The following is an 18701-nucleotide window of genomic DNA, read 5'->3' on the forward strand; positions in this document are numbered from 1 at the left end:
TCTAAAACCATAAAGTTGATGTTAACGTTGCCTTGTTTCCAAGCTGCTGGTTGTCAGCCTATCATTCTGACATCTTAACCTTCTGCAAACAAATCTGAATGTGTAGGGGGGGGTAAAGAACCTTGCACGATGCTTAAATCCTATAAAAGCCTTGTGGCTTCTCCTCATTGCAATCTTAACAATTCACTGCCTGTCCAGCTGATTTACTGGGAGATATTTCATCAGTCAGCTGTAGCTGTGTGATAGATTAGCAGCATTGAGTCAAGGCAGAGCAGTTAAGTGTTTTATGATGCAGCAAGAGGCCATAATAATAAAGCATGTGTGACTTATTGAGGCTGGATGCTTTTGCAGCAATGGAGGACAGGTGTGAAGTGGACTCAGCCACATTATTCACGACTGGAACGACATTCAAATTAGGGTGACTGAAAATCACAACTCCATGGTGATTTGTTACTTTTTTATTAATTTTGAGTGAAAACATAAATGGCAGAGTAAATGATTGTGCTTAAAAGGCAAATGGCAGAGTACTCTTATCAACTAATGCATTTTATTTTAATTTCCTACTCCGTCATCTGTTATTTTCCTTGTGGGCGGTTCGTGTTGTCTGGCAATTGATGGAATTATCACCGTTCACTACAAATGAGGGCAATGCCATTCAGTTTCAGTGAACAGAAGCATTGATTAAAACAGCAACAAAGTGAATGAAAGGAAGAACAAATAAGTCAACAGTTTGACAAAACTGTCTTTTTTAAAACAAACTCAATTGTTGTTGCTACGCTTGTACAAAGCCAAGGATTTAGTGTGATTATCGTCAACTGTATCAATGGGAGAGATCAAAGATGTAGAATTTAAACTTGGTCCAAAAGCAAAGCCTGAACCCCCAACTACTAAGGAAATGCCGAGGGGCATCAAGCACATCTCTTCTCAGTATCAACTATAAAATTAATCTGTTATACATAACATGAATTGAGTATCACTTCAATGCATAGTTTGAAACCCACTTATCAATGGAAAATAAAGAGTTTTGTTGGAGGTCGAACGCTTGGGGAATTGGAATTGTGAATTGTGAAGGTGGTTTCATGTCAGAAGTGACACATCATGACAGAACTGAACGCAGCACCAGCACACAAGGCACATGGTCACAAACATTTAAGTCTGCAATGTATGAGTACGCAAATTTAGTGTTGCAGAAAAGACTAATCTTCTTGAGTCAAGAATTAAAATATTGGACGGCAGCAAACGACAGTTTCAAAAAAGATTGCAGGATTGTACCACAGTGAGTTGTTCCAAACTATAGCAGTTGGCGTAGGCTTCTTACAAGGTCGGAGCTGTATTTTACCATATGGAGTTGGGGATTTGGTCACGATTAATGGCGAGGAGTGACAGGCAGGACTTTGTCCATCACGAGAGAAGACTCCGATTGGCCAAAATGTATTCTGCAGCCGGATAAAGACGACCTCAACCTCACAGACAATGTCACTAGGAGATTAAAGAGCAAGGAAAAGTAATGGTATGTCACTGATCTTGGTTTGGAACTTTATGAGGAAGGATTGGAGCGCCCCTCTATTTTCACAGAAAATTCAAGGTTAGTTCTATCAGAATCCTTCAAAAACTGTGCAAAAGTACTGAAATCTAAAAAGGAATGCTGTTCTGAAGGCCAAAAAGCAGTAAAACTATGATTTTATTTTAATTTATCTTTTCATCATTCACTTTGCTTTATTTTAGCTGATAGGAAATGAACACTTTTAGCTGTGAAACTATACTCCATCTCGAAGCAAATTAAATTATTTTAAAGAACTTGGCCGATGGAACACTATGAACCGGTGAACTGATTACATTTGTTTTGAGATGACTCCTACCTGGGCGAATGAGAATATGCATAGACATTCTTACTTCACAGCTTGTTTCCACATCTACTTCAAACCATAGCAAAAAAAAAAAAAAAAAAGATAAATGTAATTTAACAAATTAAAATCAAACCACACTTACAGTCCATGGAAGCTCTGTATCTTCAACAGTTAGATCATGATGTCAGTGACAATGTTATCAAGTCAGGCACTGAGGATGCGTGTGGATCATTGGGAGTCAACACCTTCACATGATAACATCACAGCAGAGAGTGACAAAGGCGTCTCGTGAGACACGGGTGAGATGTTGCACATATGGCAGCATCAGCGACTCCAGCATTATACAACTGATGTGTACACACTTAGAATTATGTTTGGTGTTGGATCTTAATGCACTTGTCTTTGAAACCTGCCCTGCTTGAAGTGTCATTGTTTAATTAAGCTATTGACAGAAACAAGTGTTAAAATGAATCAGACAAGTTGTGTGCGTTTGGAAAGAATCCCCAGTGATCAAACTGCTGGAAAGACCTGACACACTAATAGGGAAGCCATTATATTGGCAGTAAAGCATTGAGTATCATTTCCACTCCAAATATTCCACTTTTCTCATAAACGGAGCACTTTGGAGGCAATACAGCCTCGTGAGTGCTCAGTTTATGAGAAAAGTAAAATTTATTGGGACAATTTAATTGTCACATTTCGTGCCGGAATCTAAATAGGTGTTGTTTATTAGGCCGTACCTTCTTAGGAGAAAAAATATTCTGCTTTAGCTTCTCCACGAGCTCAGGTCCAGCGGTGGCCCAGGTTTGAGAAAACACCTCAACCTTGTCTGCGTTTAGGTGAAGCAACTCCAGCTGTTGTTGTAGCGATGCTGGCTTTATGCTATGATAAACTGCCTGAGGAGAGGAGAGGAGAGGAGAGGAGAGGAGAGGAGAGGAGAGGAGAGGGCTCAGTAATAGAAATACAAAGTGGCAGTTCTGTATCAGTGCTGCCAATACGTTTAATATAACCTTGTAAAGCCCAATCATTCCCAATCCAACAGAGACCCCTGCTGGTCAAATGTGCTCATTATTTCATCTCAAAATATCAAAAACAAGCAATAAAAGACAATGAACTGCTAAACTGTAGTCAAATTTTCCACGTATTGAATGATTTCATATACACTAAAGCCATGGGGGTTTTTTTTTAGGTGGCGATTTTCACATGCATGACAAAAAGAATAATGCACACTCTTGTTCACTGTGTCTCATCATCATAAGTAGTCTCTTTAGCACACATGGAAATACAATTTAGATTAGATTACCATGCTAGTTCAAGTGATGTGACAAAGAATCTCAGAAGACCACCTACCTGCTCAAGTATAAAGGCCGCGGTTTCCAAGACCAAATTGAGAGCATGCTTATCCAATGAAAGAGCAGCCTGGAGTTTTTGCTCCTCGTCTTCGCTGAATGTGCGCTCTCCCTGTTGAAAGAGATGTGCTTAAAGCATTCATGTGAAAAATACTCTAGAGTTCTAGTAAAAAGTAAAAGTCTGCTTTCTACCTAAACAGAAGAGCATTTGAACGTCTAATTCATAACAACGTGAGGCTTTCTGATTTTAAAACATCAATCACGGCAGACTCATTTCAGACAGTTAAATCACAGGTAAGTCAATGAAGTTAATTCACTTCATTTACTGGCAACAACAATCAAAGTATGAAACACTCACAATAGTCTTTGCAGCATGAAAATTGTTACACTGAATGACAGTACTCCATAATATGAATACACGTTAAACAGAACACAATGAAAGCATTGTCATCTGAAGCAATTGAATACGTATTGAAGCTGTAGTAAAATGCCTTCATTCAGCTAAATCAACAGGTGATTGAACAATAACTGGCACAGGATTGCCATAAGCTATAATTAATATTGGTAGAACTTTTCAATTTCAGACATTTTGGTTGATTGGCGTAGAAGAAGAAAAAAAAATGAGAAAACTGACAACTTGAACAAAGACTTAACAGGCCTAACACAAAGACCTGTTTGTCAAGAAACATAATTATCGATGTTATTCCTTACACATGCGTGTATTTGCTACTATCACATGTCAAAATGTCTATTACCTGACATAACATTATTAACCAGTGGCACATAATCTTCCCCTTGCAAGTCAAAACAATCGAATGACATCCTCCCAGAATAAAAGGACATCTCAGTCTTGTAACAAACCAGTATAATGAAATGGGTTAAGCTTGCATGTGCATTAATTACAGTGAAGCCTGGCTGATGTTCCTGTAAGTCATTATTCATGCACCGTTCTCTCGGGCGCTCTGCTGCGAAAGCCTCTCATGTTTGTCACGGACAGCACGTTCAGGCTCTGTTACCTTCAGATGGAGCTTTTGTATGATGCGGGAGATCAGCCTGGAGAACTTGTTCACATCAATCGCGTTGATGAAAGTCACAGCTTCTTTAATGCTGTTTCAAAAGACAAGCCACAGGTATGAATCACAGCGGCAGTGCTCAGATCTTGAAGTTTACAAACAAAATCAGAGTTTCCTGCTGATAACAGATGTTTGTCTTTGGTTTGTCTGTGGTTTTAAAAAGCGCTTCTATGCATTGTGACGAGAAATATTGTATAATCTCCAAAAGAACTGTTCTTATAGGACAAGTAAGAATGTGACTTGAGTTTTGAAGGCAGATGATGTGACAATTTGAACATATATGAAATACAAATATGACAACACCTATAGAGTAGTTACTGAAGAATTTCACTGGTTGTCCATCTGTGGTCTAAAAACTACATCGCATGGCGTCGCTAATGTCCTTCATTAAATCAACATTCTGAAGATTTTATTCAAATCCAACTACAAAATGTTACATTTTAATCAAATGTATTTGTCTAATCCTTAGTCAACATATCTTGTCTCACAAACTACATCAAATGAGCTCAAAGTATATTTTCAGTTAGATGTATGCAATTCAGATGCTCAGGAAGTTCTACAGTGCGGCAACTATAAAAATACAAAAAAAAAAAAAATGTTCTTCCGACTCGAGGAACATTCCTGAGGATTGGATGTTTCTTATTCAACAAGAGAATATGACATGTATTTAAGTCCAAGACAATTCAAAGCTTTAAAGACGAGAAGTACGATTTTGAAGTGGATCCTTTGACACACAGACAGCCAGGGCAGAGATTGAAGCTCAGGTGTAGCGTTCTCCATTCTCTTTGTGTTGATGAAGATCTAACTGCAGCATTCTGGATGAGAAGCATCTGTCTGATTGATTTACGATAGTACATATTAATCTACATAACTAAGTGAAAAATACTCTAGTTGGTAATAGTTAGAGGGTGTTTTACTAGAGATTTCCAGGATTATCGAGAACTGCACCAGAGGGTTAAATGAATAAATAAATAAACAAATCATTAGGTACTCTGTATTTTGCAGCCAATGTGATTGCATTGCTCTTTGAAATACAACCATGGTACTGGAAAATACAGTATCGGGTTTGTGCAGTAAAATAAAGATTGATAAATGCACATTATTAAAGACACGATAACATAAAATTAGCAAAGTGTCCCGGAAAGCTGTACAGTACTTCATCCAATCGTTTGATGTATTAAAGCTTAATAATATCGACCACCTTTACTGAGCTACAGGTCGCTGATCGTTTGCCGTCTGCCTCGTTTTGCATCTGTGTCCATGCGTTTTCAGAGGCGGCTGCTCACCTTTGTGTTTCCTTTATGATAGAAGTCATTGTCGTGTGTTTCTGTGGGACGGGGGATGATTTAGATCTTTTAAAGTTTCACAGACACTGCAGCAGCAGCAGCAGCAGCATCTTCGAAGTGTCACTGCTACTTCCTGTTATCACGAGTCGAGTCACGTGAACGTCAAAGTTGCGTCACGACGCAGTCCGAGAGACGCAAATATGGTGACCTCTGCGATACAGTGTCACTTTGTGAATAGTGATAATCAAACGTAGCTGAAAAGGAAATGTGATTATTAATGTTTCTGAGTATTTCGATATGCTAACAAATATATACAGAATATATCCTGCGTAAAACATGCGCCACTTTCAACCACTTGACAGTACGGAATCCGACATGGGACTAAATACACTGAACATCTGTAAGCCCGTAATTTAAATTTTAGTGTGTTAAAATCTTAGTTAATTTGGGTCATTTGTAGTTTTTTTATCATCTTCATGGGCATTACATGTTGATTATATACTAGAAATGCTGTAGTGGCTTAACATTGCTTTATGCCCCATACATGTATAAATACAAATCAATGTACAAGTAATAAGCCCACAAACATGCTCGTTCTGTCCAAAAAGTCCAAAACGCCCCTGCACGTATATCATCACTGACTATATGGCTCATAGTTAAAATAATTAGGGGGGGTGCTTAGATGCAATGAATCTAAACAAAATTTCTATTTTGTATAGAATCTTGAAATTTCATTGTTTGAATATGTGTGAAGAAAACGTATCTCTTCCGTTGTTGCACCTGTGTAATAATATTACGTTATACTGGACTTGCTTAATGGAAGTTCCCCAGTTTCCAAAGTGTAGAACAGGAGGCAAAGCTTACAGCAACTATCTTATAGCACCAGCTGCCAGTTTCCTTTATGGAGACAACACCTAAAGATAACCTTCATGTATGATATGCTAAGGTTAATGCAAAGGACTGTCAACAAATTCGTAGATTGCATTAGGTTTAGCTTGTTCAGAGACCCTGTTATGTTAATTGAATCACTTGCCTCTGCTTCCATGACTTTTATTTGTCATTGGTGCATGCAATAACCTTTATGCCTCTCTTGTTGGTTTAAGTCAGAGCTTTCTCTTGTCTTTGCTGATATTGCTGACCATTGAACTCCCTCAGCCTTGCTTTTTTGAATTGTTTGCTTGGTTGAGGTCAAGCAGCCATCCAGCTTTGAGTCTGGTCTTGTCTGACATTGCTCTTTGGTAAATATATACATCACAGTTCGAGTTTCTTTACAAATTCTAAATGACTTAATTGTAAAACTAAAATGAAAAGATCAGTGTTTGCCTAAAATGTGATGCACCATCAGCAGATCACATACATTAAAAATACATGTACAGGATTCGTCATATAAAAGCGACTCCAGTAGGCATATTTGTATTCAAACAAATTTTTTTTCTTCTGGTGACTTTTGTTTCACATCTTACAGGTGCCTCCACATCCTATTAAAAGCTGTGTAACCAAAAATATTTATGAAGAGTCATTGTTGAATCATGGTTTAATTGGTTCAGTGATGCAGCTTCACAGAATAATATTTTTTAATTTTTTGTAATGAAAAGTACAGTTGTAAGAGACAAGACAATCTATTGCGTCTCTGCAGCTGTTATAGAAACAAGTTCTCACTTGCTCGAAACAAGAAAAGCGGTTTTTCAAGCTCAGTTAAATTTTTTATAACATGATAAGTGATTGTCAGTACATTCTGCAATATTGAAAAATATAAGGGTTATAGTGTATTTCCCAACTACTTTTAAACATATTGTTAAATCCAACTAGGTAGCATAATAGAACACACAAAAAATAGCCCAGAATCAAAGTGGTGAGTTTCAAGAATTTATTAAGTTGAAAAAGGAGAAAAAAAAATCATGCACTGGTGAAAATTAATAGAATTTCATAATACAAGACAAATCATTTAAAAATATTTTGCATACAAACAAGAAAAAAAATCATTTCATTATATATATATATCTCCATATTTCTGTCACACTTTCTGCAATATAATAATATTCTATAAAGTATCACTTGCAATACTGTAGCACACCGGTTACCAGTTTGGGATGTGAAAACAGTTTCATTTACTTTTCTCCTTTCATTGATTTTTCTAGCCGGGAGATAAACAATCCAGCAAGACTCTCACAAGATGTCGCAACCTGCTTTCCAGTAAACACTTGAGTAAGTGAAATAATTTCAGTTACAAACTGACACAGATCGATTCTGGAGGAGTCGGACTGACCTCCAGTGAGGCAGAAGGAATGTACCAGCGATAAATAAATACTTCAAACCTTTCCTTCAAGAAAAATGAAAAAAAGAATAAAACAAATCGTCGTTTCAACAGGAAAACAAGAGGTAACACCAGAACAAGGAGTGTCAATTCACACAGTACCTTCTAGATGCATACTTTTGATAAAAGTTAGTAATTTGAGGTTTTGGTAAACAGATTGCATCATCATCATTATCATTATCATCACCGTAAACATTGGCCGACATCTGCAGCCTCAGGATCTCGCTGCCACTATTTGAAGGAGGGTAAATTTGGCACTTTTATGCTGATGTCGCCAATGTTGATGTTTCTGGGCATTTCCGGGAGGTTCATGTTCTTTACAGCTGATACGGCACGAGCGGGCGCCCCTGCAATACCCGCCTACACACACGTAACACACACAAAACACACACAGGGAGCATTGATAAGATACACGCCAATCAAGTGAAAAGAAAAGAAAACATGCCGCAAATGACCAGACACTGGACACACACACACACACACAAACACTTACACACATGAATATATATATATATAGTACTAAAACAGAGTACTAGACAGAAAAAACAGTCACCTGCTGACAAAATGCAAAAGCACTGACGGCTACTGAGACAGACAACATGTGCAAATGTACATTCAGATGCCTTCATAGCTCCATACGCACATGCATTATTATTATTATTTATTTATTTATTTTTCTTTGAATGACTTACATCACAACCAGAGCCAATTATGAGTCAACTGTGAGGACATACTATACTAAAACGCTCATTCACTAATGAGGTACTGAGCAGTCAGTATCCTGGACATTCTTCAAATGGAACAAGAGGCAGCATTGCTTAGGAAGTGAATCCACCAGACTCTTGAGGACCGGTGAGGGTAAAAATGCCAGGAGAGATTTGGATAAAGCAGGAAAAATGGATTTGGATATGAAGACGGAAATGATGTTCGAATAGATAGGTGTTTGAGGAACGTGTGGATCAAATCTGGGAAAACAATCCAGGGGATACTGTACCTTTAAAGTTAGTTCTGGAAAGCCTAAACCTGGCTGAAGCTAATATTTTCTGTCTGATTACATGTTAGTGAGTAACAAGACGTTTGAGGCACGTACATAGCCACGGTGTCGGCTCGTGATGAGGCGGGGAGGCTCTAAGCCTACCAGTACTAAACTATGATGGGATTTCTAGTCACAGGGACAGAGGAGGCATTTCACTCTAACACAATGAATCTCAATGTTGTACAAGTAAACTTAAATGTGAACAAGTGTTTAAGCTTCATCAGACAATACATCTATGAAGAGCGAATGATTAATGGTTTTGGTCTCTAGTGTGAGCAGACATTTGAGAATCACTGCCGTTAGAGATCCCCCTGCTTGAATCTTTGGCAGACAGACCCAAAAATGACCAAAAGATATATATTTTTAAAAAGAATTGTGCCTTTTTATCCAGAAACATTAAAATGAGCTTGCCTTCTAAATCATGAAGCGATACGAGGCACACAAAGCATGTCTGGAATGCAGATTAATCCACTTTAGCACAAGGATATTTCAATGGACCATTTGTCTTAGGGGTCATTCTTCTTTTTGCCAAGAATGAAGGAGACTTGTGTCGGATGGATAGATGGCCGTGTCGTTTAATTGAGAGGAATGCTGATCCAGCACATGGGCTCAGTGTTCAGGATGGTGTCGCCTCACAGTAGGTCACCAAGAGGCCCACTGTGCGACTCCATTATAGTGGGTTTTAATTAAATGCTGTATGACTAACGCACAGAAATAGCAACACCAGCTGTGGATGACACAACAGTGGTTCAATTCTCTGGTTTCTCTGTGCAAGTCAGAGGGTTTCCTTTCAAAAGCCCAAAACACAACTAAGCGCCTCTATGTGACCAATATCAATATTCAAAGATTACATAATAAAGGTTATGATGGAGGAAAAATTCAGGGATTTGAGAACTAATCCCATTTACTTCCTCTACTACAGTTGGATGAGATCACCAGCACTTTCATGACCAAAACTGTACTGCTAAGGTGTTGTCGAATCAAATCAAATCTAAAACCTGCTTCTTCTAAATGAACAAAATGTGTTTTCATGAGAAATACTTTTGTATACACTTGCTTGAACTTGCTCTTAAGGGGACAATTATGTCTCAACTGTCGTGACTGTGATCAGGTGAACAAGTGCTGCATGCACCATGAATATTAGATTATATACATGAAATGCAATCCAGCTGGCCATGTGTTGACACAAGAGAAAATCAGGCAATTACTCATATAACTGAGTAACCGCCCTATTTTAACAAAGAAAACAACTTAAACTTCTCTTTTTACTTGAGAAAAACAGACTTTTTTCATATGAATGCAACACACTTCCATAGGCACGACTGAATAAACATAGTTAATGTCGTCCTTGTGCTAATTTTGTCAGTGTGTTTAGAAATGCATCAGGTGCAGGGTTTTGCCCCCCCCCCCAAAAAAAAAGGTATTACTGTCTCGTTCTGATGTCTTCAGTCTCTGGGGGCAAATATGCAATTTTTTCCTAGATGCTACGACAGATGAGTTAAAAGAACCACTAGGTAGAGCTTTGATACAAAAATCAAAGCTATCCAAGATGATTCCTCTCTACATTCATGTAAAAATTCAGATCCCTTCATTTTGTGGCAACTGACTGGACAATACAAAAACACATTGCCTCTGGCTGATAGCTGTTGCATAAAAACTGATATGTAATGGTTTTAATTCATCCAGTGCAATGTGCAAGGCAATTTATTGGCTTCGACGAGTAATTCCCTGATGCTGTTTCGGGCCAATATATCGTCCAGTTGAAGTGAAGGTCAGTGTATAATGTGATGCAGTCTGATAGAACCAGTCTCGCCATTTGCCGGTTTCAGATTCCTATCCCAAGGTTCTCCAGCTAAATACATACCATGAAAGAAGCGCAGATGTTCTCGTCCAACTCTGCAATAATGGCTATAAAGTATGTTTCCAAATATATCAGCAAAGTAGTTGCTTTATTGCACTGTTCTTTTTTATTATTATTAAAAAAAAAATGTGTCTGAAATGTTTCCTAAAATGACTTTTGGTGGTTATAAATAATTCAATCCAGTAGCCTGTCTCGCCTATTTAATTCCTATAAATGACGGTAGAGGCCAAAGAAACTTGATCCTGGACGTGATGTCTCAAAGTAGAGACCCGAAAACCATCGTGTTGAATTCGAAATGAGAAATTCAACGAGTCATTGTCTGAGATTGATTTGCTCTTTGAGGTATTTTTGAGTCTGTCATGAAAGATCCCTGCTGTATGTTAGTGACATCCGTTTGCTATCACATGGAGGGCCGTATGGAGGGACTCGGGGGGGGGGGGGATTAAACTCCACTTAAGGTTAAAGTACTCGGTTGTAAATTTAGCAGTACCTGTGTCTACCTGTCCTGTCTGGTAGACTGAAAGATAAACGTCTGTAAAGAGAGAGAAGAATGGAAAGAACTGGACAGGGTCAGGAAAAAGAGGAATGAGGAATGTTAAAGCAGATTAAAGTAATTACAGTTTATCTGCACAGAAAAAAAGTGATAGGACCTATCATACACCACATGTGCCAACTCAAAAGTGCCATCTCGTGCAACTTTATTCATTGGGGGGGAGGGTGGGGGGGGACAAAACAAAGCCAAGATATTAATTGAGAAATAGAATTTGGGTGAGATTACACTGATGCCATATGATCTTTGTTTGCCAGTAAGGAACAAAAACAGCTCCTTTCCCCAGACACTGTCCTGCAAATGAGCCGTGTCCATACCAGTTAGCATCAGTGTGAAAAACAAACTGTGGTCTACGGTAGGTCCAAGAGGGAAGAGACAGAGCAGCTCTGATGACTGAAAAACAGTAAAAGACTTTGCTTACAGAACGTCAATTGGAAAAGAAGAGTCTGTCTGATTAAAAGCACACAATGCAGCTCAGATTATTGGGAGATATATAATTATACTTCAACCCGATAAAAACATTAGTGCAAACAAGTGATCAGCAAGTTTAAAATCTTCCAAAACAAAGTTTCACTTAAAAAAAAAAAGAAAGAAAAGAAAATCTCTGGAACTCTAGTGTTTCTCATTTGCAAGAGGAAAAAGGATTTCAGCAAATTAAAAAATGAAGAAAAAAAAAAAACACTGACTCGGTGTCTTGTGTGTATTGTTAATAAAATGCAAACAAAGCCAAACAATTAGTACAGTTTTAGCTTTTATCAGAGGCTAAAATCCACACTATGCTGAACTGAACCAATTCATGAAATTGTCTCTGGCTGTCTGTCTGATTACAACTTTCCAACAAAGAAACAAATGTTTATCTGCTCGCAGAAGCTGCATGGAGAAGCAAAGCGATGTCCTTGCGTAGAGCAAATATCTATGCAAGGACACCGACGTGTCGATGTTACAAAACACATTGGAAAAGCATTTTAAAAACTCACATTCACCTCTAAAGCCATGAGTATGTCGAGATACAGCCTGTTTTCATTACTCGGTGTCAAAATCTGGATGATATGGGAGATTTAATGGTCACAGATTCTGGAGGTGCATTGAACAATGGTAATATTCTGTGTAATAATGATAGAAGTGATGACTATGGTACTGCAATTAAAAACTGGAGGGGGGGGGGTGGGCGTACAAGAGAAAAACATGTGTCCTGATCTGCGTTGAGAGCAGTGCAGCAGCAAGAGGAGAGGCCGGAAAAGAAAAAAAAAAAATAGCACAAACACTCAAGAGTAGGTAGGGCGCATCCACAAGGTCACTGGAGAGATGCATGCAGGGTGCAGCATACACACATGCCTGCATACTGTAGACAATACCTCAGAGAGCTCGGAGGTGAGAATTGGGTCATACGTACGGTTGACAGGCAGGGTCACGCTTACCTCCGACTTCTCCATCTTATTCTGGGCGTCCACCTGCATGATGATCTCGTTCATGTTGGTCTCCAGGACCATGCCGCCCATCACCATCTCTGCCAAGATGTTGTGAACCTGAGACACAAAGAGGTGGCCGTGTGCATTTCAGCGGCGGTTCGCTGACTCAGCAAAAGATGCTCCAGGTTTTGTAGGGGGATATTTTCGTTCTGTTTTTGATTACACAGCAGAATCGAGACTGGACAAATGCTGAAAATCAATGGAAGCGCAGAGAAATGAATGGAGTCAGCAACTGTGTGCATCAATAAGTCCGAAAACGGTAACTTCGTAAAGTCTTTTTGTGATCGTCTGCCTTCAGCTGGATAGCCTGCCTATTGCACATAAATCCTCCCGCGGCAGCACTCTGGTCCGTCTTACGACCTCTGACTGACCGGTGAGCGAGTCTGGGTGCAAAAAGTGTTGACTGACTTGCTTTGGATGAAGCAAGCAGTTGTAAGCCAATCATAGACAGCATGCGGCAGGGTGATTTCTCTGCTAACCTTGGAAAAAAAAAAGACAATTGCAAGATGCAATACTGAGAACCGCTGAGGTCCCCTTTGATATGTAATAACAAATATGAATTCAATCAGAAGTGAAAAAGACACAAAACAGCTGCTTTCCTGGCTTCAGAAAGTTCGGAAAAAAAACTGAAGTAATGCAATATAATAGGGTTTTTTTTTTTTTTTTTATGGTATATAAAACAACAAATGCGTCTTATCTTAGAGACTGGAACTGGAAATTGAAATGACATAAAAGCTGCATTTACACTTTTTAAAAAATACAATAGTTTATCATTTTCCTCATGTGACCAAACAGCTTGTATGGGATCAAACTATGAAAAATAGATGTAGTCACTCAATAAAACTGAACAGAATTGTAACCAGGAAAGGTTAGTGAAAGTCACAGTAACAACTTGGGTGTAAATACCCTCCAAAAAGTCCCTGTGGCTGAAATTATTAAGTATTTCAATGAGTTCCACTGGACAATATCCACTAATCTGAAGTCAAACTCACTCCAGGCGTGTAACTCATGATTGTTTTTGAATTACTTTGCAGATTCTTTTTTTCAATTAAATGATACATTTTGTTTTCTCTGCACATCATTAAAAAAAATAATGAAAAGAAAGCCAATTACAATTTCCCTGAACATGTTTCATCCAAAGCATCACCTACATTCAAAAAAGCAAATGTGATAAGGAAATTACAAACATTTTCACTACTGATGGACTTGGAGCATTTGGCATTTATGTATTTTGTTTTTTTAAAGAACTGGAATCAACAATCAAACATAATTGAAAAATCATACATATGATCTCTTAATTGTGAGACATTTTATTCAAGCTCCTGGGAACAACAAAATGTGACAATGGCTCCACAATACGTTGCAGACAGATACAGCGATAGTGACACTGAGAGGGCAAGAACTGATTGTCCTACCTTGTCTACATGGAAAATCAAATCAAGCTCGCAGACGTTCTCGAAGCATTTATCCAGCGTTTCCACAAATACCTGCAAAGAAATTCAACTTGTTTATTGCGACAAAACTCCAGCGCCGTACTGATTCGCTGCAGTGTGTCAGGTTTTTACCTGGATTAAGTCTAAAATTCCCAGCTCGCTCTCCGAAGAGTCGACACAAAACACAAAGTAAAGTGTGGCGTAGTGTCTGTAGATCAACTTGTAGTCGGATCCTCCGATCAGCCTGTAACACAGGAGACGGGAAAACACAACAGACTCGTCGTTACCACCGCATGGACCTTCAGCACATCGTCCGCTGTCCAATGTACATTCACATGGATGGATTTAGATTCCTGCTTTACTGAAGGTCACCAGGAGTTCATGGAAAAAGCTTGACGCAAACATGTTCAGACACACACAAAAAAAAAAAAACACCTGGAGAAAAACTCAATTTTCACACATAAGTAAACACGTGTAAAGATGGAACGTAAGATAACATAAGCACAGGAAATTTGGTAATTTTTCTTTTGAAACCACTGAAGAGTAACTGTGAACAGTTTTAAATGTTTTTAATTATTTGGTGCCTGCAGTCAATGCAGAGTTGATATTGATCATTCAGATTTCTCACTGCAGTGGCAGCAATGTCATACAATTTGGAGGAGATAAAAGGGGCACAACAGTGAGTGGGGGAGCTCCAAGAGGCAAAAAGACACCTTGATTCATGAATGAACATCCAACAAACACTGTTACTATCGATCGTCTTACATAAAGCCCTCTGAGCTTCCCTACAGACTGTGAAATGAATCCCTGCAATGTACCATTGGCGTGTTAACCTGCACTGACTGCCGAGTTTAAACGTGGATCTATAACACTTGGAAACAGTGCGTGTCGTAACAAACAGACCGAACGGGACACTTCATAACTCACATTCCTCCTTCAAGGAAATTACAGACGTTCTCATCTCTTTTTGAGACCAAGTGGAAGGTTTCCCTGATGATCTGCTGCTCCGTGTCTTCACTCTGTCGGACAAATGAGGTAAAAGATCATGTGAGACAGCCAGGAAATGGTCAACAGTTGCATTGTTTATTTGCTTAATTGCATCCAGGAATTACAACTGGCCACTGATGAGGCTGGCAGGTATAATAATGCTGGTCGCTCTTCTCCTTTTTTATTTGTTTACTGCTGCAAACTGATTTATATACTAGTCTTTCTCTTTGTCATAGTCAAACACACAATATTACCCACAGGCGCAATGATTTTGCTAGACAAACTGAAGCAATGTAGACTTATCTTGTAATTCACCAATGGATGAGATTTTGTTTAAACCCTCAAATATCCCTGGGCTTTTTAAGAGTAAATAGGAAAAACAAGTCTCCTGGAATGCATTGCTTTACAGCTGAAAAGAGAAACATGTATTTGGTAATAATAACACATTGTAATAAAAAAAGAAATCCAATGAAAGCTTCTAAAAATATTTTTTTTCTGGCATGTTCATGTTGGGTGAACCTTCCAGCTTTAGCAGTGAGTGAGGGTGCTGACGCCCTGCCAGAGGTCCATAACCGGTCAGTGCCCACAAGGAGAGGAGAGGGTGACCAGTATGCAGCTGGCTGCATGACTGAAGCTGTCATGTGACTCGCAGGGGTTTCATTACTGAGCTGCAAATTAACAGCCCTGACAGAGTCTACTTCTCAGTTCCTTTTTTTTTTTTTTTCTCAAAACCTGCATTTGGTTTACAAATGTAAAGAGAAAATGCAGCAACACTGTTCCTCTCTGATGAAATTCACAGATAAACATGGTACATTCACAGTTCTGTAACTCATGACTGTCGCAGGTCCTTTCCAGTTTGATACTGTAAATAAACCACATTCCGTCCCTTAATTGTGTAAATGTACGCAGAAATACATATTAAAGAAAAGTGTTTATCCACACTGACGGCTCACTAGAAGCATGTACAAAGACATGTAAACACTAGTTATTAGCAATAACCCATCATCATTTCTGTGACATTTGATTGTGGACAAAATAATAGTGCGGAGTTTCATATGTTCTTCCTATGTATGCACAGATTATCCCTGGCTTCTAGCAATTAATCAAAATGCAAGCGTTTCATGTGATTTGTGACTTCAAAACTGCCAAAGAATTAGCAAGATGTCTTTATAGTGGCTATGGATAGAAGTGCAAAGTGTTACGAGACATTCACTGTTTTGCTCCTGTGATTGGCTTACCTTTGACTTAATTACAGCAATCGGCATTGTCACATATTCAATAATGTGCACCACCGTTGTCTACACTGTCTCTTGAGGGTGAGATAAATAAGCATGTGGATATATTTGACTGCCCTCCTCCAAACATGTCACCCTCAAACCTGACAGATGCTTTGGATTCGTTTGAACCCAGGAACCAGTGAGAGTGAACAAAACAACTCCACACACACGTGCAAACTGAGGCCCACCTATAGCAACAAGCTAATTTAAACAAACTGCAAGATGGGGGCAGTTTTCACAGCGAGCAGCTTGTGTGAAATTTTAGATGCTGCAGGCCTGTAAGCTGACACCTCGGCCTGTAACAGAACAGATGGTGTCTGTATGGCTTTCCTATAATCCAATCAATTGCAGTTCATCATCCTCAAGTGCAAACACATTCATATAGAACATCTCAATCATCGCCAGAAGAAAGTTGAGAAATATAGCTGAAGGACTACATTCATTAATAAACTGTTCTATTATTCTTTTTTAATGAACATTGTACAAAAAAGAATACAAAAAGAAATGGCCAAACTCCCTTTTTTTTTGCACAAGTATCCATATCTGTTGAACTGAATGAACTGATCATTAATATGAACCTCTTATCAAGCCTTTTGTAAAGTACTTTATTTCAGAGATTTTCAAAATGTGGCATGATGAGGCCACCTTTCACAGAGGGAGCACAATCAATGTTTTTTTATAATGCATTCTTATCAAAAATTATTAAAAATGTATCAAAAATGTATTTAAAAGGAAGCCCTCTGACTGCAGCAGCCAGCGTGGGAGCCACGCCCCACACTTAGAACCACCACTTCCACATTGAGAACACAATGTCTGATCAAACAAAGACTTTAAACACAGCTTCCTGAACTCTGGAGGAGGTTTTGGGTCCATTTCAGAGAAAGAGAAATCTTCCATCTTTTCCCAAAGCTGGACCACAATTCAAGGATTTAGTTCTCCACTAGGACAAGCACAAGTAACTCCTTGTAGAGGTGGAGTAGTAAGCACTCTGGGCTCACACTGGAACTTTGACCAGTTTGACAGTTGGAAGCCTTTCAGTTTTCTACGAGTACTCGGCTGGTTTCTGAAGAAACACTGACGCTCCTGGTAAATCAAATGGCAGAAAATATTTAGCAACACTTTCAACAATGAAGCTCTGCAGCTCATCCTATACATTTATGTTGAATACAAGTATGTACTAAAAAGAAACAATCTAACAAACGCATATTTCTTTACTTTCTGTGTCTGATTGATTTTTATGTCAGCTCCAGTGAATGGCATCAATGTTGACCTGGTGGCCCCATCATCTGCACAACCCTGATGGCTCCAGTTGTGTTGAGGTTGAAGTGAGCACGAGTCACTCACAAGGGCGTCATTAAAGTCATGTGACACAAATAGTGGACTCGCCTCGCCGTGTGCATCAGCACAGCTGGATCCTCCCCGGATCCTGCTCCTTCTCAGGCTCAGAGGCAATGTGATAGCCTGGCTTTGGCTTGCGCCGGATTAAATTATTCATAATTTTAAAAAGGACAACATCTCAGACATCGGGATCAGTTTGGAGCAAAAGCAGAAGTACACGCTCGGTCTTTTCATTCAAACACTCTGCAACAGTCGACACGCGCTCCGATTGCATAAGGAAACATGAAACAAAGTATGTTCAGCCATAGCTTATGATTTTTTAATTCACTTTGGTCGTCTTGGCCTATCATCAGACGCTCCGGAAAACACGCAGATCAACCAGAGCGACAATGACAAAACAGTGTTCTACTCACATAGTGCTCATAGAATTTAGAAAGCCGTGGTTTCCCGTGGTTGTTGAATATTAAAATGGCTTTAATCATGATTGTGGCTGCAGGCGGGGAGGCGGGGAGCAGAAAGGGAGCAGTCTGTCTACGTCAGTGAACCCAGCTCCGGCTGGCTGGCTGGCTGGCTGGCAGCGCCTAATCCCGGCTCGATTTAAGAGTCGGTACGGGATAGCTTCGAGCTACACGCCGCTGCTACTCCATCGTCTCTGTACGGAAATAATCCACGTCAAAGGAGCAGCCGCCCTCCTCCTCCTCCTCCTCCGCCCCCTCCTGCTACAGCGGCCGCGATGGCTCAAACCTGGAGCGTCGTTTTCTCCGTGTAATACCCAGGAAATCCTCACGGAGGCGCCAGAACCGTGCACGATAAACTGATATTTAGATATATTTGTTTCCATTTTGTGCACAATAATGCTTAATCTATTTGGGCCTTGTGTT

General features: G+C 39.3%; 2 protein-coding genes across 3 annotated transcripts in view; both read right to left on the reverse strand.

Moving 5' to 3' along the window:
* commd10 (COMM domain containing 10) overlaps window positions 1-5693 on the reverse strand; it is a 62898-nt gene extending 57205 nt beyond the window's left edge. The window contains exons 1-4 of the mRNA XM_080498946.1: window positions 5556-5693; window positions 4213-4303; window positions 3198-3308; window positions 2588-2743 (exon numbers count right to left, since the gene is read on the reverse strand). Of these exons, the coding sequence (XP_080355072.1) occupies window positions 2588-2743; window positions 3198-3308; window positions 4213-4303; window positions 5556-5584 (387 nt within the window). The 5' untranslated portion in view covers window positions 5585-5693. The remainder of the gene's footprint in view (window positions 1-2587; window positions 2744-3197; window positions 3309-4212; window positions 4304-5555) is intronic.
* Window positions 5694-7442: 1749 nt separating this feature from the next.
* On the reverse strand, window positions 7443-18466 carry ap3s1 (adaptor related protein complex 3 subunit sigma 1). 2 transcript variants are annotated; one of them, XM_080499670.1, is made up of 6 exons: window positions 18234-18466; window positions 15146-15237; window positions 14351-14462; window positions 14201-14272; window positions 12735-12842; window positions 7443-8229 (listed from the first exon to the last, which is right to left on the reverse strand). In XM_080499670.1, exons 1-6 carry the CDS (start codon window positions 18300-18302, stop codon window positions 8101-8103), a joined length of 582 nt encoding a protein of 193 aa, XP_080355796.1. In that variant the 5' UTR covers window positions 18303-18466; the 3' UTR covers window positions 7443-8100. The 2 variants fall into 2 exon arrangements, with proteins under 2 accessions (XP_080355796.1, XP_080355797.1); XM_080499671.1 differs by lacking the exon at window positions 7443-8229 and adding an exon at window positions 10973-11298.
* Window positions 18467-18701: the final 235 nt, after the last annotated feature.

The sequence above is a fragment of the Blennius ocellaris genome (assembly GCF_963422515.1).
Source record: "Blennius ocellaris genome assembly, chromosome: 7".
NCBI lineage: Eukaryota > Metazoa > Chordata > Actinopteri > Blenniiformes > Blenniidae > Blennius > Blennius ocellaris.